Genomic DNA, 20,444 nt, shown 5'->3' with positions numbered 1-20,444 from the left:
CTCCTCCTCCCTCCCTCCTCCTCTGTCCAATGAACTGGAAAATCAAAGGGAAAAACAAATACAAAGCCTCCCCTCTTTAACCTCGGTGCTTGTCAGTAATCCTCCTGGTGAAATATTATAGACAGCCTTACCTTCCGTCCAGTTAGAGTTTAAAGAAGAATCAAACCCTTCATTTTTTGCCTGACCATCCGTCCAACCACATGTGCCCTGTTATCATAGGACTACTTGGGTCCTGCCTTGTGGGGCTGCCTTCATCAGATTTTTCATTTTACAGTTTTGAGAAACATTGTAGAGTGTTTTCTGCACTGCTTTGCCAAAGTGTCATCATATTCATACAAGTATCTTCTCTTTTGCTCTGAATATAAATTCTTGTAATGATACGATATGAATGTAAACTGGTTTAGAGTATAAAGGCAAACACGTGATTCATCTTAAGACAAGAAGTGGTATAAACTAGAATAACTTTATCATCCTAATGCCCATCTTAACTTAATAGTTCCTCACTAATTGTTTCTCTTACTAGAATATTTGAAAGAGTAATACTGTGGATATTCATGATACTGTTCTTTTCATTAAAGTCACAATGATTGAGATTCTGGCAGGATTCAAGTATTTCAGTAGTATTTTGCGATAATAAGACTTTTAGGTTTCAATGTTGTTCTATAGTTCTTTATTACTATTTCAGCTTAAGAGTTTTGGTCATCCATTTTTCATTTGCTAATGTCAACTTCTTTAATTTTGTCATGAAAGAGCACAAAAAGGCAAGTTAGGGCACACCCTAAAGTTGTATGTATTTCAATGAAGAAGCCAGTATATAGGATTATAGGATTGAATTGTGTGTGAACAATGGTGGCCAAATAGACTAGAACATCATGTCTGGAGGTTACAAACCATTGGTAGCTGGTTTGAATCTCCAAGAGTTATCAGTATGTGATGTCATAATGGACATATGGTCTTCAATTCTCAAATTCCAACAAGACTCTCATGTTTAGGCACTTCAGTGTGTGGGTAGCTGTTTAAATGCTGGGTAAAGTGTGTACCTGTACATGTGGAAAATAAGGTATTTTTACAAAGACCTGAGAGGAGTTGAAACTTGGAGAAGTTTGAAATTTTTTACAAAATTTGGAGGGCCAAGAAATATTATGTTACTAGGAGTGAATTATCACACCACTCAAGTTAAAAAATGTGTTGAAAGTAGTATCTTAAATAGATTCAGGTTATATGTCAGTGATGATATATCAGTCTTTGATATTACCTTTGTGTATAAGTAGGTGCTGCTTTTCATTTCTTTGAATTAACAGCTGGTAGCTTACTGGTAAAAGTTATCCAACTTCCAGTTAGAGGAGCAGGATTTAGATCTAAGCTGATGGATAATTTAGGAAAACTTCTTAACAAGGTATTTACATACAGTTGTTACAGTGATGGTAATTGTTCTGAGTTCCACTGATTGGAATCTTGAAGAATCACAGTGGGCAGCAATGGTCCTAGACCCATCCCATAGACCTCAGGAGGAAAAAATATTGAACTGTTCTCTGCATTGTATCAGTGTGGGTCTATTTCTGTGTCACCAGCTGGCAGGAGGCATAGGGAAGCAGTTGCTGGTTGTCATCTCTCCTTACTTAAAAAGATAGAGGAAAAACACTCGAAGTTAATAGTGAGAGATCTTTGGCCTGGTCCAGAGACAAAGTGCTTTCCCCTCAGGGCTACACCACCTGCTAGAGGGGAAACTGTTGAAGGAATTTGAAGATAGATGGCAGTGGAACACATCTGTGTGCATGATGTACTGACAACTATTTTACACAGCAAAATGACTCTAATGTGAAGCTTTACTAGGTTGGTAGAAAGAGCTATGATTGTGTAGTTTAACAGTTAAGACTATGCAAATTGGCTTTCCTTTAGGAAACATTGTCATCTGCAAGTGCCAAACTGCAGTAACTTGATAAGCAAATTGATTCATCTTTGATCAGTTTAATTCTTGACTATGACAGAGCTTTTCTGTTTCAGGTGAGTAGATCATGGGGAAAAAAATATCAATTGTAGGTGACTCATATCAGTGTCTTGTTGAAATTGAGGGTCTCAATAATTTTTAATACATTTTGTGGGTCTTTATTGACTGGGTACCATTCAACATTTATGTTTATATCTGTACCAGTGCTGCCATCAGTGTATTGCTAAAATTAATGGTAACTGTTCCAAATCATCCATCCTATTTACTTAGTACCATCAGGTTATGGAGGTGAATGGTTGCTCCAGAAATGCAGCTCCTTATCATTTTCTTTTTTTTAAATCTAGCAACCAAATGGGTTTGGTTGATCAGTGCCACAAATTACCTCTTGGTTTATTATTTTTCTCATTTTTTTATTTCCCTCCTGTCATCATTTTTCTGTCATTTTATTGTCATTACTTGTTATTATGTTAGAGCATTTTTTCTCATTCATTGCCATATAATAGTACATGTACTGTATAATTTTTGAACTCGTCTTGCTGCTTTTAGAAAATATTTTCTGCAGCTCTCATCTTTAAATAACCATTGTCATTTTCTTTACCGTTATCATCATCTGACCTCAGTGTTACCTCTAGTTAGCAATGGTTCTCATCATCTTTAAGACTTGAATGACATTTTTCATAAACATTTTTACCACTGCTGTTCCAAATCCACCTGGCCTCTTTGTAGGAGGCAATGTTCATCACAATCATCAATATAAATATCATCATTATTATCATTATCATTCTCATTGGTATTTTTATCATCATACTCATTAATGCTGTTGGTAGCTACCTGCCTACCACTCACTGCATACCTGATGTCCTACTTTTTACAGGCATGTCAATCATTCACATGATTAAATTCAAACAAAAATAATGTTCATACTACTTATACTTTTCATACAGGAGTACTTTTGATTAATTGTTTTTATATGCATTTTGGATTGATTACTTATTGATATAATGTTACCTTGGTCATAATGTTATAGATCAACTGTTCAACCACTCATACCAAAATGATTGTAATGCCATTTCTCATTATGTATATCAGTATCATTCTCTTTCAAACCAGGTGGCATTTATCCTTTTATTCTAGCTGTCCACAGGCAATTTCATTCATCTTTATAATGTCCCTTCAGTATGAAGGGGTTAATTACATCAGTGCTAGTGTAAATGCTTATGCTGTCATCATGATTATGTTTATTCATATTTCTCTAAGAATCTGTGATCTTAGTCAAAATTCAATATTTTTTCTTGTTTGATGATGTGTATGTATCAAATTATGATATTTTGACCACCAAGTTCTTGAATTCAGGTACTTTTAGTGTAATGTTGTTAGAAAATTTAATATCTGTTTGTTCACTTGAAGACAGTCACTTTTCCTTGTACTGGTAATACAGTTTTCATGAAAGGTGTTGTTCCATTGATACTGTTTTTTTTTTGTTTTGTTTTTATCAAAAGTAGACTTCTTATCATTGCCATTGGTATATCCATAAGGGGTTCTATGTATGTCTCCTGTTTATTAATTCATTAATGTTAGAAATATCAGTATTATCAGTATCAGCTGTGCAGTGATCAGTGATTTGTATCAGTTTTGAAGTGTGGCCTAGTTATTTTATGCTTCCTTATCATCAATACCATCATAATACTTTTTTGTTATTATTCCCATGGAGTTATAATTGTTATCACCAATATGAACATTACTGTCAGTATGATCATTATCATTATCATAGAGTTCCCTATTGTACAGTAATGTATGAATATCATGATCATTGCTATAATTCATATTTTGTTAATTTCAGTGCTGCTGTTCTCATGATTACTATCAAACAGTCATGGTTATAAGCATTTGTTCTTCATTGTTACAGAGTATATGATTAGGATGTCTACATTTAATTTTGCAGTTATTGTGTAATTATCATTTCATTGCACCTCTTGTAATTATTAAGATGTTTGGAAGCTTCTATAGTATTAGTTTTCTTGATCTTATACTATGAATGGTACAAATACCATAATCTGTGTTGAATTGTTAGTAATGCCCCATTAGTTCTTTGATTTTTCTTGTCATACTACCGATGCTATTGTAAGTAATTCAAGACCAGAGAGATTTTTAATTTTTACAGTTTTCTTTAGTGATTGTTTTTTCCAGAGTCTACTATCATTATGTTTACAGTTATAATAGTTATCATTACTGTTATCAATATGATAATTTGTGTTTCTTCAAATATGAAAGTGTGTCATGAAAATTATGTATTATGAAATGTAATCAGTAAACGAGATGCAGGTATTTAATTTCCTTTTATTATAAACAACTTTACTGATGATAATGCAAAATAATACAAGATTTTGGTAATAAAATGAAAGGCAATGCTATGATGCTATAAAGAACAGGGAGTAGTCATTGAATTCTGTGACCAGGCTGTGCAGTCTGTGTGAAATCCACATTTGCAGGTTGTACAAAAATAGAGCAGTAATTGCATGCATCATGTGTCAGTCTTTTTGGTAGAAATCTTTCAATGTAACTCCAGGTGAAACAGTTACAGAGCTAAACAACTCCTCATTCAGCAAACTGTCCATGTGATCCTTGTTCCTCCTGGGTGACTGGAAAACTTTGGTACTCAATGGTCTCTCTGTGAGTCTTCCTAGCAGGTTGCTCAATCCACTATTGGAAAGATCTGGTAAGGATGAGCTCAGTAAATTTGAAGGTCGACTAGGTTCCACAGCTACCTTGATTGTACTGTTACTATTACTACAATAATTCCCTAGTCCATGGTCCCCACCAAGCCTGACATGCAGAGGGCCTCTTGACTCAGGCGATGAGGTCTTCCTTGTTTGCCCAGACAGTTGTGGAAGAGTTTCTTTCCAAGCTGGTGCCATTAGCATTCCCTGCCCTCCAAAGTCTGACTCAGCCTTGGCAATGACATGAGTCAGCCAAGTTGTCTCTCTGCGAAGGGCATTACGTTCTTCATTGACAAGTTTCAGGATATCTTGTAAGTCCTCAATCTGATATGGGGAAATAAAAGAATAACTTTATTATGTGATACACACAAAAATAAGTAGGCTATATATGTAATATATATTATATATATATATATATTATAATATATATATATATATATATATATATATATATATATATAATATACATTAGTAAATAAACACTGTTTTTGTTATAACAAAAATATCAGGGATGAATATAAATATTAGATAAGAGATTCAAGTTATTAATATGTGAAATTATATTTCTAAAAAGTAGTGTGTACACCAGAAAATCTTATCAAAGTTATATGTCTTGTTGCAAGGTTTGCAAAGTGTTCCATATATAACTTGCTGGCATTTGATGTATCCCCTGAAAAAGATAAATTCTTATGTAAAAAAGATTCTTCTACTAAGCAGATATTTTATACAATTTCTCTTGTCTATCTATTAACATAATGGTGTGAAGGAAAAATGCACCATACTTTTTTATAAGATTCAAAACATTAGGGTCAAGTGTTAATGAAAAAATATTATTATTTTATAGTTCAACATTCCTGTCTTCTCCCCTTGTCCATCATTGTGGATCCAGCATGCTGATCAGTGAAACAGGCTAAGGCACTTGACCTTGTGGGGAGGTATGTACCGTCTCCAACCAACACTTCCAGGTACCAGGGGAAGGGTAAAAGATAAGTGATACCACAATGATCAGAGAAAGGAGAGCACCGGGCTGTATGGGAGATTATGAAGTGAGAGACTTGAGTGAAGAAGAATTGATCTGGAGATCAAGGGTAGGGGTGTAGTGTAACTGAATTTAGGTTGGCATCACTGCGTTAATGTGGTGGTGAGGAGTTGGCAGAACTGCCAAGGTGCCTTAAAGTGCCTACAAGCCAAGTTAAAAAACAGAAAAAATAATTATACATATACTGTATATATACATATATCTATATGTATATATATTATATATATATATAAATATATATGATATATATATATATGTATATATGTATATGTATATATATATATATATGTATATGTATATGTATATATATATATATGTATATGTATATGTATATATATATATATGTATATGTATATGTACATATAAATATACATATGTATATATATATGTGTGTATGTATGTATATATATATATATATTATATATGTGTGTATATATATACATTATATATATATGTATATATATATATATATATATATATATATATATATATATATATATAATGTGTGTATATATATAATATATATATGCAGTCGAACCTCGAAAGCCCGGACTAATTGGGGGGAAGGGTGGTCCGGTCATGCCAAACGTCCGGTCATCGAAAATATCGCCCTAACACCCGTAGATTTTCATAGCGGTATACGTATAGGTAATGTATGATATGGCATAGAAACACATAAGAATAATACTCTAACACTGTAATAATAACAATACTGTAATAATAATGCTATAATACTAATAATTCTGTAATAACTGTAATACAGGCATGTAAATGTACTGTATATACAGTGTACTGTACTGTATTTTTTATTACGTACACTGTAAATATCGGAAGGTATGCACGCGGGACAGTGGTGGCGGCCAGGGTTGCCGCATTTTCTACACTGCCGTGTAGAATGGGAGTGTTGCCATACCGGGGCATACATTTTTCTCGGGCGTGTGCAGACTTTCATAGCAAGATATACTTGTCAAACTTTGACAAAATGGTGGTTCTAGTTTTTTTTTATTCTTGAATGTATATAAGGCCCCCATGCCCTAACATATTCAGTAAGATATAATTTTTATTATTATTATTATTATTATTATCGCTAAAAGAAAGCTGAAACTTTAGCGTAGATTTTTTTCTACACGGTAAAAACGTATCTTTTGGGGTATAATATTTTATAAGTAACACAATTACCAATAAAAGTCATATTTTGATGTACCATTTATTATTTGATAACTAGTTCTATGATTTTTAAACAAAAGTTTGAGTTTTTGAATGTTTTTAACAGCCCGCTGATATGTAGAAAAAATTTCCTCATGTCCTTGTGCAGTTGCCACATGCCGCTATTTTACTACGTTTTGGTACAAAATTCTACGAAACGGCAGCCCTGGTGGCGGCTTGACTGGGCCGGGCTTGAGTACACGTGTACGGCCGTCGCTGCCACCTACCAGACAAATAGGGAACTTTGCTTGAAAAGTCCGCCCTTTGTTCATTTCGACCGGTCATACGAGGGTCCGGGCATTCCGGGTCCGGGCTTTCGAGGTTCGACTGTGTATATATATATATATATATATATATATATATATATGTATATGTATATATATGTATATATATGTATATATATATATATGTGTGTTATATATGTGTATATATATACATATATATATATGTATATACACATGTATATATATATATATGGAGACATATATATATTGAACATTTTTAGAAGCTCCGCCATGGGATACGAACCCTGACCCATGCGTCGATAATCACGAGGCCAAGACGCTAGCAACCATGCTACATGGTGATGGTTCTAAAGGACTGTACTAGTCCCCGACCACGCTTCACGTAACAATGGAAGATCTAGTCTCAATTTCATCTAATCCCGTATTTGGCGAGTCCTCAGACAAGTTGGGTATGTTTAAGACAGATTGAACATTTTTAGAAGCTCCGCATGGGATACGAACCCTGACCCGTGCGTCGAAAATCACGAGGCCAAGACGCTAGCAACCATGCTACATGGTGATGGTTCAAAAGGACTGTACTAGTCCCCGACCACGCTTCACGTAACAATGGAAGATCTAGTCTCAATTTCATCTAATCCCGTATTAGGCGAGCCCTCCGACAAGTTGGGTATGTTTAAGACAGATTGAACATTTTTAGAAGCTCCGCATGGGATACGAACCCTGACCCGTGCGTCGAAAATCACGAGGCCAAGACGCTAGCAACCATGCTACATGGTGATGGTTCAAAAGAACTGTACTAGTCCCCGACCACGCTTCACGTAACAATGGAAGATCTAGTCTCAATTTCATCTAATCCCGTATTAGGCGAGCCCTCCGACAAGTTGGGTATGTTTAAGACAGATTGAACATTTTTAGAAGCCCTGCCATGGGATACGAACCCTGACCCATGCGTCGAAAATCACGAGGCCAAGACGCTAGCAACCATGCTACAAGGAACAGGAACAACAACAACAACAACAACAACAACAACAACAACAACAACAACAACAACAACAACAACAACAACAACAACAACAACAACAACAACAACAACAAGGCGCGGCGCCAATTTTGGGCGCAAGCGGGGACGATTTTTTTTTTTTTTTTTTTGTTTTTTTTTTTTTTTTTTTTTTTTTTTTTTTTTTTTTTGTTTTTTTTTTTTTTTTTTTTTTTTTTTTTTTAAGGTCGGAGGAATAGTGTATGCCTTTAGATGAGCAAATCCTACTTTTCGGTAAGCGTTGTTACGGTGTAGATGAGAGGGAGAAAGCTCCCATGATTTTATTGCGATTTTTTCTATACCTGGTGAGCCAGTTCTACCAACTAGCAGAGCGAAAGAGACGAAGTTAGGCAAGGAATAGTAGTTGATTCGTTGCTACATTGTCCGTTAGTACTGGCAGTCGTTTGGTACTTGGAAGTGTTTTTTTTTTTCGGTGGTAAATATCTCACTGCAAGGTCGAGTGCCTAAAGAGTTATCACATTGAGTTATCACACTGAGCTATTTCTCCTCCAACCTCAAATTAATTGACGGTACCGCCCACCTCCATAATCTTTTCCCGCCGTAAAATCACTATGAAACTATTTCGTTTTCTCAACAAAAATACAAAGAATGTCATTTGATATGTTGGAGGGAAATATTTCCCTCCAGCATATCAGAGAACTTCTCGAAAGCTGTGGGCTGCAGTTCTGCTCCAATAGTGGGAGGAAAAAGGTCCCAATTTGATAATACCAAGATTGCTTCACTGATCATCAATTGGACCCAGAACAAGGGGCAAGGTAAGAAGACAGGAATTACAAAGGATTACAAAGGCGGAGCATGCCGACAGGAGACCTTTTGATCCATATCTAGGTCGGATGCGAAAAAAAAATCATATTAATAATGAAATAATAAATAAAAACTATAATAATGTAAATAAATAAAATACATGAATAAATTCATAGGTATAGTTAAATAATAAACAAACAGATAAATAGTAAATAATAATAAATTGACATATAACTAATAATAAATGAAAATCAGACAGACAAATGATAACAAAACAAAAACAAAAATTGTGAACAACAAACTATCTAGGCTTACCAAATATCATGGAGACGAAAAAGAAGGTAAGTAGTGAAACGATGAGCTATTACGATGGTACAGGAGACACTGATTGTTTGAGTCATTTTGACATTTGGAAATTAACTCTCCTACTGGGACTCGAACCCTCGCCAGAACGGCTTGCTTCGTAGAAGGCGAAGACCGTGGTGACGTGACGGTACGGTCTTCGCCTTGTACGAAGCAAGCTCTCTGGCGAGGGTTCGAATCCCAGTAGGAGAGTTTATTTACATTGATTGTTGCTTGGTTAAAAAAATGCGGAGCAGATACATGCAGTCATGAATCCAAACGTTACGTGTATTGCAACATCTCAGAAATAGTCCAAATTAACGTGCAAGGTAAGGGTGAGGAGACTACACCAGGAGGCGCGTAGCGTGTAAGCCGAGTTGGATTTTTACCAATAACATGGGTGAAGTGTCCATGGACCCGCATAATAGCCGAGAGTGGTGTAAAAATAACAAAATAAAGAAATGCCTAATTTCTAAATATCTTTCATGAATAATGGAGAAAATGTGTGGACTACATATTCTACGGCCATTAACAAGTTATATAAATCGTTAGTTCGTCCACATTTGGAATATGTTGTTTCCGTATGGTCACTGAATCTCATTAAAGACAGTGACAGATTGAAAAAAGTGCAAAGGCAAGTCACAAAACTGATTCCAAATATCAGAAATAAATCGTGTGAATATTGATCAGAACATACCTCTTTTACCTAAAAAAGCGTAGACTCAGGGGTGATTTCATAAATGTCTTTGAGATTCTAAAGGGAATTGACATCATAAGTGACGATATTTTCATAATGAATGCGAATCAGACAAGTAATAATGGTCTTAAACTGCCAGGAAGTAGATTTAATCTGGGAGTGGGTAGAAACCACTTGGCCAACCGTGTAGTTAATGAATGGAATAAACTTCCCGGATAGGCAGTGCAATGTAGTACAGTTCAAGGTTTTGAGATTTTAGATAAACACCTAAGAAATATGCTTTTATGTTTTTCATTTATTCTATTTAATTTTATTTATCTATTTATGATTATGAAATTATTATATATCTGCTTATTTTTTATAATCTATTCGTTTATTATTTATATTAATTTTATTATCTATAAGTATTTTTATTTACCTGTTTGTCTATTATTTATCATTATCTATCTATTCATTTATTTATTTAACTTTTTCGCATCTGACCTAGTTCTGGGCTAAATTGCCTCTCGTCGGGGATCCTCTTCCTTTAATATATTTTGCAATCCTTTGTAATCCTTTGCCAATTTGCGCATTTCAAAACCTTATTACTTATCTATAAATCAGTAGCACCCATCCTCATTCATCCCACATCCACCTTCCTTTCATCTCAAAAAAAAAAAAAAAAAAAAAATAGACTGATTTTGCCCAGAGGCCAGTGTATTTGGTCGAATACTAGAAACTTCAGTCTCCGATATCAGAGGCCACGCTGGATGCGACAACACTTATTTTTTCCTTCAGTTGTTTTTGTTACATTTAAATCTTTATTGGTCAAAATTAAAACTCCTCCACCCTGTTTATCCTTTCTATTCTTTGTCCAGCAGTTGTATACTCCTTGTCCCACAGTGTGGGGAGGTAGAGTATACTTTAATCTAGTTTCCACTCTTCCCATTATGTCTGGTTTTTCTAAGGCCAGGTAATCGTTTAATTCATTCAACCTCCCACTGTCGGAAACTAATAAACACTGAGGTGTCGACAGCAAATGCCCCAACCCTGTGTCCGATTCAGTTCAAGGCGGCGACACTAAATATTTCTCGCTAGCATGCTACTTGCCTTTGCTACTTCGTTCATGTAGAAACTATTTCAGTTACGATATTTTGTTTTTCAAATTTCCAAATGTCAAATTACTCTTGCGTCATATAGTGAGAAGCTGAGTTACGAACTAAGAGAAGTTAGACCTATACGAATGTTAGACACAGCGGCGGCGCCAGGAATTTTTAGTTGGGGAGGCTAAGGGGGGGGCTGAGCAAATTTTTGGGGGGGCTAATAGTAATATGATAATACACATATATTATCCTCATTTCAGAAGGGGAGGGGGTTAATGGTTGGGCTAGCACTGATGGCTGACAAATCTTTAGCCCTGGCAATTAAAAATTCCACTTAATAAAATTATTTCAATGAGTGTTTTAAATTTTCAATTTGCTCATTTCAGTTGGGGGGGCTAATGGGGGGGCTGGCCACTTTTTTGGGGGGCTAAAGCCCCCCCCTGGCGCCGCCACAGGTTAGACACATTGTTGAAATGTTCTTTCGGAAGTCTATAATAATGTAACTTAAGTCGTTTCTACTCGAACGAAGTAGCAAAAGCAAGTAGCATGCTAGCGAGAAGTGCCCAGTGTGCCGCCACCTTTTAGAAAGCAAATTTAGTCTTGGTCATGTGATCCTCGATTCACACGAGCGTTTCCGTACGCGCGTTCGGGTGCGCCGCGTTTTAACTTTCAATGGGACCGCAAAACGCGTCGTGTAAAAGGTGCCATTGAACTCCATTGAAAGTTAAAACGCGGCGCACCCGAGCGCGCGTACGGAAACGTTCGTGTGAAAGCGGCCTAAAGGACACCAAACCCAAGCGTTCGGTCGGTTCCCACGTTCGTGGGTCTCTGACCATTGGCCACATGGAGATATCTCAGTGCAGTGATGTAGAATGTGTTCGTGTGTGTGCATTTAACCAACACCACTGAGAGACAAGGCGTGGCAGTATGTGACGTAACATAGTAATTGCTGTGTTCGTCTTTTTTTTTCACCATCGTGTTTGTGCACTTCAGCGATGTTGTGTTCACAAGTGCCTCTGAGAAAGAAGCTGGAGTCACTAAATGTCGCTTATTTCCTTCACCTAAAGACAAGAACCTTCGTACCCAGAGGATGAAGGCTATCTGCAAGATGGATAACGATTCGGACAAATATTCAGGGGTGAGTTTGCACTGTACATGTTACAGTACAATAATCTTTACGATATACTGTAGTTGATAGCTGATAGTACAATTTTAGGAACTTTCATGTTATTGCCCCACCACTAATTTTTATTTTTTATTTTTTTGTTGTCTTTGATTTTGTTTATCTTAGGTTAGGTTAGGATAAGTAAAGATAGGTTAGGTTAAGTTAGGTTAGGTTAGGTTAGGTTATTGCCCCTCCTAACCTAACCTAGCCTAACCTAACCTAACCTAGCCTAAACTAACTCAACCTAACCTAACCTAACCTAACCTAACCTAACCTAACCTAACCTAACCTAACCTAACCTAAACTAACCTAACCTAAGATGAACATAATCAAAGACAACAGAAAAAAACAAATTAGTGGTGGGGCAATAACAGGAAAGTTCCCAATTTTATACTTATTCTATGGACGCGCCATGCCGTGAATGATAAACACTGATTATCAAACAATTATTAACTAATACACCTGTCTTCCTTTGGAGGTGAGATTATTTTTTCCAGTGTTTTTTTATGCTTGATGAGCAAATCTGACCTTCAGAACCGTCAGGTAATGTTCAGTTGTAGTTAACTTCCCCTCCATTACATACAGAAAAACTTTAACAAAACCTTACCTAACCTAAGCTACCAAGCCCCCCTCCCCCATTTACACGCACACACACCCTCATTCAAAAATTACCACAGACTTAAACCAAATTACCTTATGGAAAAGCAGAGACAAGCTAAAGGGGCTATCACAATGAGCTATTCTTCTTCCAACCTCCAATTAATCGGCGGTACCGCCCATCTCCAGAACTTTTTCCGCCAATAATGTCTGGTTCCTTGGTACGCTACAAGTCCAGTCTCGTTAGAGTATAATTTCTCACTCAAGTCAAGTTTTCCACTGCAATGTTTGGTATTATGTTTCTCCGGGAATGTTCATTGCCACATGCTTCCCAATTTACCTCCTTGCAATTAAAGTCCCTCACAAGGACTGTATTGTTACTTTCTTTAATAGTATTTTAGTAGATAAGATGTGTCTCATAACATTTCCGGATCATCAATTCTATTAGAAACCCTTATTTTGGAGGCGATGTACGATACCATAATGTCCCTTCTATCTGACTCTCTGGTTTTAGTTTTCAGATGAATTGATCAACATTGTCCGCACTTACATTTGTTTCTTCAACCGTTATGTCGTTCCTAACAAGAATCACCACATCCTCCTCCATTCTATTAACCCTGCCTGGCCTCCAGATGGTGCATTTATTATTCCCCAGCTGTGAATCATAATTGTTTGGAAGCTTAGTCGCCACTGAGTACAAACCGTTACCTTTGTTAATCATCAAATATTAATCTATTAATGAATAAATGAGTGAAAGTAATGGAAATAAGCCATCTATAATTACTTTAGCTACTTTTAATTTCCTTAGACTGCCTTCTGCATTATCACACCCTCTTCTCCTTTTCGATACCATTTCCTCAGTTTGTGACTTAGAACTCTCTAGAAAATCCTTTGTTTTCTTGTGTCACCTTCTTGTTCATATTTTTGGTTTCTTTCATAAGTTTTCGTAACTTTGCCCTGTCACTCAGCGCCATCTTTGCTGACCCAAATATCATACTTTTCATTACTCTTGACCTGAGTTTGATATTTTAATGGACGCAATTAAACACATCTTTAGTCTGATAAGTCGCTACCGAACCATTTCCCATAATCATGGAAATAATTTTTCTTACTATTCCGCAACTCATGTTCCCAAAGCTTCCTCCAGGACTTTATGTGGTCCTGTTCTCTGTCACCAACAATACCACATTTTCACTTTTCCACTACGTCCCTAACAAGAAATTACCGTTTTGATAACCGTCACCACTTCTTCCAATCTATTTTGTGCCTCCCAATTCTACTGCTCCATAATCTCTGAAGTTAACTACATTCTTCTGCCGGTTAGAAAACCAAGCTTCTCGAATCCTCATTAATTCACTGATCGTTTTTTTTTTTTTTTTTTCGTATGGTTTAATCCTGGCGTCGTCTCCATTTTCTATTGAGAAATTGGTCCCTCTCGGTCGTCAAACCGTTTTCTCTTTTTAGTCGAACGATTTCTGATTCCTAAGCAAAGTTGCTTACCATGAGCAAACTTGCTCTTCAAATCATGAATTTAAGTTCCAAAGGACAAGATTATCGTGTACTTAGATTTAAACCAACAATACACTCACCTTATTAGATAATTCTTCAATTTTTGAGAGATAACCCCACCAATTCTACTATCTTCAGCCGCTTCCTTTACTTCACCAGAAACGAAACTTCTCAAATCTTTAGTTTGGAATCATATGAAGCCCCCTAGGCGTTCCGATGTAAATATTATAATCAAGTTCTTTTTATGTACGCTTCTTTTGTTTTCAGAGGCACAAAGAATCGCCTCCCTATTTTTCTTTCCGCCTTGTAATAATAGTTTCATGATTTACGAATAACCAAATCTTAAAGAGTTTTCTCTCCTGGGAATTAAACCGATAAAGTATGTTATCTGAAGCAAATAAACAATTTAGTCTGTTCAGCGTCTTAATGGCTGATGCCGCCACCCATTTCTTTGCTATGAAATGTTGAAAGCAGATAAACATAATAATAAAAATGCTTAAGCCATATGTTATGTTCCACCCTCCCCCTCGACCCAGTAGACCTACCCACTCCCCTCTGCCCCATCAATCCTCAATGCTCTTGTACTGCTTTACCTTTCCTGGTTAGGGCATCTCTACTTACGACGGAGGTCGTGGTGATGGCGGTTCGAACCCTGCCACTGGCGAGTTGAACCAAGGGTATGGTTAATTGAATTCCATGCTACAAAGTCCACTGTAAAGGCCACTGCCTTAGCCCCCTGATAGGATAAAGTTTCGCGACGTTAAACCGAATCAATCAATCATATCATTATTACCTGTATTGCCACGGTTCGAATTCCTGTCAGCCTCTGGGGAGTTCAGGTCTAGGCAGAGGGGGTGGTTGCTAGGAGGAGCGGGTGTCCGCGGACCGCGTTCTCCATCTGCAACCTGAAGGAATTGATGGTATACAAAAGCATCTCATCAATTGTTCTTAAACGTCGACGAACATATTTCACCGCCAACACAATGACAGAATCCACTGAGTCCCGCAAACGATGCGAGCTGAAAATCTATATTTTGAGTGATGGCGTTACTATTTGGGCAGCATGTTGCAACTACTTTAGTTCCTCAAACGGAATAATACCGGGGTTATATCCATAAACCAAACAAATATCTATGTCATTTTTCAACCTCATCCCCTCTCTGTAGCTAAGAAAACACGCTGGTAAAAAGTTAAATGTTGGCTGATGTAGAATTTAGGTCTTATATGTACTGTGTATATGAAAGACTATGTTCTACAGGGTATACGAGTATGTGTCTACGTGCATATATCAGGAATAAGATTTATATGTATGCAAAACATTTTACATGAATGCGCACGTGCACATATTGTGCGTTTATGATTATGTGTGCATGTGTGTGTGTGTGTGCGTGTGTGTGCGTGCGTGGGTGCGTGTATGTGTATTTACCTAGTTGTATTTACCTAGTTGTATTTTACGGGAAGAGGAGAGCTATGCTCGTGGTGTCCCGTCTTCATATCTCATTTTATCTAAACTATTTTTAAATTCATGTATTGTTTTTGCACACACCACTTTCTCATCTAACTTGTTCCAACTGTCTATTACTCTGTGAGGAAAGCTGTTCTTTTTCAGATCTCTTCTATAGCTGTCTTTTTTTATTTTCTTTCCGTGTCCTCTTGTATTTCTGTCATCCCATTTTATCAGATTCTCTATCAGTAATTTCTATGCCTTTCATGATTCTGTAAATAGCTATCAAATCTCCTCTCTCTCTTCTTTGCTCTAGTGTCTGTAGTTCAAGTTTTTCTAGTCTCTCTTCATATGATAGTTTTGAGAGTGTTGATGCCAGTTTTGTAATTGCTCTTTGTATTCTTTCAAGTTTTTTTATACATTTTTTTGTACTTGGTGACCATATCGTTGCTGCATATTCCAATCTTGGTCTTATCAGGGTGATTAGGATTTTCTTCACCATTTCTTCATCCAGGTATGTAAATGCAACTTTGATTGTTCTTATTAAATTATAAGTTTCTCCAAAAATCTTATTTATATGTTTCTCAGGTGACATATTATTCATAACAATGACTCCCAGGTCCTTCTCATTTTCTACTTTTTTTATTCCTTCTTCTCCCAATTTATATGCTCCTGTTATTCTGTTTTTACTTTTTCCAAATTCCATTATACTATTTAGATCTCTCTGTAGTGATTCACAATCTTCTTCAGTTTTCACTCTTTTAATAGTTTTGCATCATCTGCAAAGAAGCTCATATAGCTTTCAATTTCTTCATCCATATCATTAATATATAGAGCAAACATTATTGGGGCCAGAACTGTTCCCTGCGGAACACCGCTTATTACTTCATCCCATTTTGAGTGCTGGTTTCTTATCACTACTCTCATTTTTCTTTCTTGCAAAAAGTCTTCCATCCAATTTAGTAGTTTTCCCTGTATTCCTCCTTCAGTTTCTAATTTCTTAAGCAACTTCTTATGTGGTACTTTGTCAAAAGCTTTCTTTAGGTCTAGAAATGCACAGTCCGCCCATCCATCTCTTTCTTGTATTATATCTATTAGCCTTGAATAGAAACATATTAAATTGGTGACGCATGATCGTTCTTGTCTGAATCCAAATTGCCTTGGATTTAACACTTTGTTTTTTTTTTCTAAATATTTTACCCATCTACTTTTGATAATTCTTTCACAAATTTTTGCTATTGTACTTGTTAGAGAGACTGGTCTATAGTTTGTAGGTTCTTCTTTATTTCCTCCTTTATATATAGGTGATGAGATGTAAAAGGGGTGAAAGTGGCAGTAGACTGGAAGTGAACATTAAGGGAGAGCGACTGGAGGAAGTGGATAGTTTTAGATACTTGGGTGCAAGTGTAGCAGGAAAAGGTGGAGTGAAGGTGGAGGTAGAATGTAGATTGAGAGAAGCGAGTAAATGCCTTGGTGGTTTAAAGAGTGTAATGAGAAATAGACATTTGGGAATGGATGCGAAGAGGAGACTGTATGAAGGAGTGATTGTGCCAACAGCACTGTATGGGGCAGAAACGTGGAACATAAGAGAAGAAGAGAGAAGGAGTTTGAATGTGTTTGAGATGAGGTGTCTGAGAAGTATGGTGGGGGTTACTAGGCTAGATAGAGTGAGAAATGAGGAGGTGAGGAGGAGAACAGGGGTGAAAAAGGATTTGGGAGATAGGGTTGATGAAAGAATATTAGGATGGTTTGGACACATGGAAAGAATGAGTGAAGAAAGACTAGTAAAAGAGGTATGGAAGGCAGATGTGGAGGGAGTGAACATGAGGGGACGTCCTAGGATGAGGTGGATGGATGGGGTGAAGGGGGCTTTGGGGAAGAGGGGAATGTCTGTTGAGGAAGGAAGGGAGAGGACGGAAGACAGAGGTGAGTGGAGAATGGTTGTATATGGATGATGTTGTGACTGCATGAGGAGGAATGGGCGGGGTAGTATGTGTGAGTAAATTTTGACGCAGCCCGAAGGGATTTCTCCCCGTCCTCGCCTTATATGCAAAGGGGGGCGGAGAGGGGGGGGTCGCCGATTAAATGAAGCGGCCTTGCTGTGGATGTACTGTGTCTTGCGACACTGCTTCTGACCCAGGGCGGTGGGCAGGGTGCAGGGATGACCCGTCATCCAGGAGGTGCTCAGATGAGAGGAAGGGTGGGAGGGGTGTGGAGTGTATTTAGGGATGAAATGGGTGGGAGTGTTTTTATGCCTTTCCCCTTTTTGGCTACCTCCCTTGTAAGGGGGAAAAAGCCTTGGTATATGTATGTATGTATGTATAGGTACTATATTTGCTTTTTTTCCAATCTTCTGGAACTTTTCCTTCTTTCAAGGAACTGTTTAGTGTGCTATGTATTTTGTCTGCCAGTTCATTCCTGCATTCTTTCAGAATCCAGTTTGCTATATCATCTGGTCCATGCGATTTTCTGACATCAAGATTACTCAAGTGTGTCAATATTTCATTCTTTGTTACTTCTATTTCTTCCATAGGGGGGACTTTCTCTTTCCACTCAATCTCTTCAGGTTGTATGTTCTCCCTTGTAAACACTGATTTAAAATGTTTGTTCATAATTTCCGCCATTTCAATTTCCTCAGTGTATTCAACTCCCTCTTGTCTTAATTTCTCCAAGTCTTGTTTGTTTTTCAGTTTATTGTTTACAAATCTGTAGAATAGTTTTGGTTTATCTTTACACTTTTCTATGACATCTTTTTCATATTTTCTCTTTTCCTCTCTGCACGTTTGTACATATTCATTTCTATAACCGGTATATATTTTCCATTTTTCAGGTCTTCTGTCTTTTTTCCATCTGGTCCAGGCTTTGTCTCTTTTGTCTTTTAACTCCCTACAACTTTTGTTGTACCAGCATTTTACATATTCTTTTTCTTGTTTTTGTTTTGGGACATACTTTTCCACTCCTTTTTTGTAAATTTTTGTCAAAATATTCCATTTCTCTTCCACTGTTGTTTCTTCTTTGTATATTTCTTCCCAGTTTTCTTGTTGAAAGAATTCTCTTATTTTATCAAAGTTTGTTTTTTCATACATCATTCTTCCTTTTCTATATTGCTCATTTCTTTTCATATGTTTTTCTTCATTAAGTTCCAGTTCAATCAATATGTGGTCACTTTTACTTATTGGTGTTTTATATTCAATCTTGTCCACTATTCTAGGTTCAGATGTAATTATTAAGTCTAGTCTCGATGGTTCTTCTTCATTTCTATACCTGGTGTTCTCCTGTATCCATTGTGTCATTGTATGGTCAGTAATCATCTCAAGTAGAGCGTTTCCCCATGAGCCGTCTCCACCCTTTACTGTCATTTCTTCCCAGCAGATTTCTTTGCAATTAAAGTCGCCCATTATAACTATTCTTCCTCCATCTTCCATTATTTTATTTAATGTTATCTTTGTGTCCTCTAACATATTTTTATGTTCACTCTTCTCCCATGAGGCTGTTTTCGGAGGCACATAATTTATCACAAACTTTCTGCTCTTCTTATCTGTCTTCCACTTCTATCATAATCATCTCTACTGTATTCTTTCCATATATGACACCCTTCACGTTTATATCTTCTTAGTCAGGAACATAACTCCACCCCCTTGCTTTTTCTCTCTGTTTTTAATCCAATAATTATATGCATCATGTCCTACACTGTTGGGTGGTAGTGGGCCTTTTAATTTTGTTTCTACAATTCCCATTATGTCCGGTTCTTTTTCTTTCAAATAATCATTCAGCTCATTCAATCCTGTTATTAATCCATCTATATTTGTGTAAGACACTCTTAGTTTTCTGTCACTTCCATTGTGTTCTCTGTTTCCCTTTTGTTTTTCTTTTGTATGTCGAACTGCCTTAGTTTCATATTCACTACTCTCCAATAGAATCTCTCTTTCTCTGACTCCGTTCTGCTCTCGTTTTTTTTTTTTTTTCTTAGCTACTAGTCTTTTCTGCTTTTCTTCCTCTCTTTCCTCTTTATTCATTTTCCCTTTTTATCCATACCTTTATATGTTGTTCACTTGTTGCTAGTTTCCCTGTTTTGGATAAGATATTCTCTGCCGTCGTTTGTGACCTGAATTTAATCTTAATTGGTCTGGTCTTATCTGTACTATACTTTCCGAGCCTGAATTTTTCCTCAATTTCCTTCATAATTTCTGGTTCATCTTCCTGAACTAATTTTAGTAAACTGCTTACTTTTTCATTTTCCTCATTGGTTCTTGAGGTTCTATCTGGGTTATGTTTCTCTTCCATTCCTAATATAATTATACATTTCTTTTTGTCAGCTAAGTCTCTTACTATATTCTCCTTCTGTCTCATCACTTTGATAACTGAGTCTTCAGTTTGTTCTCTCATTTGCTGTTTAATTATATCAGTAAATGCAACTTTACTGTTTTCTTTTATCGACTTCCATCCCTCTCTGTTTTCTTTACTATTCCTCTTCAATTCCTCATTCTCCACCTTTACTTCTTTTAACTGTCTTTTCAGGTTTTCTAGTTCATTAGTTAAGTGTTCGCCTTCTCTAGTTCTTCCAATTTTTCAACCCTTTGTAGAACGTTGTTAACATGACCGAACCTACGCTCCAAGTCCTCGATCATCTTATCGACCTTCTCTTCTAGTCT

General features: G+C 36.7%; 1 protein-coding gene across 5 annotated transcripts in view; it reads right to left on the bottom strand.

The window, feature by feature from the left end:
• Nucleotides 1-2,931: 2,931 nt before the first annotated feature.
• LOC143032444 (uncharacterized) overlaps nt 2,932-20,444 on the bottom strand; it is a 71,369-nt gene continuing 53,856 nt past the window's right edge. For 3 of the 5 annotated variants that reach the window (XM_076197242.1, XM_076197237.1, XM_076197238.1), the window contains exons 12-13: nt 15,142-15,253; nt 4,726-4,989 (exon numbers count right to left, since the gene is read on the bottom strand). In XM_076197242.1, the coding sequence (XP_076053357.1) occupies nt 4,985-4,989; nt 15,142-15,253 (117 nt within the window). In that variant the 3' untranslated portion in view covers nt 4,726-4,984. Of the gene's footprint in view, nt 4,990-15,141; nt 15,254-20,444 lie in introns of all 5 variants that reach the window. The other 2 variants (XM_076197239.1, XM_076197240.1) reach the window with 2 other exon arrangements.

Source organism: Oratosquilla oratoria, chromosome 13 (assembly GCF_046742065.1).
Source record: "Oratosquilla oratoria isolate Oo_2021 chromosome 13, ASM4674206v1, whole genome shotgun sequence".
NCBI lineage: Eukaryota > Metazoa > Arthropoda > Malacostraca > Stomatopoda > Squillidae > Oratosquilla > Oratosquilla oratoria.
Note: the sequence above shows the minus strand (reverse complement) of the source record. Positions and strands in the feature narration are given on the sequence as shown.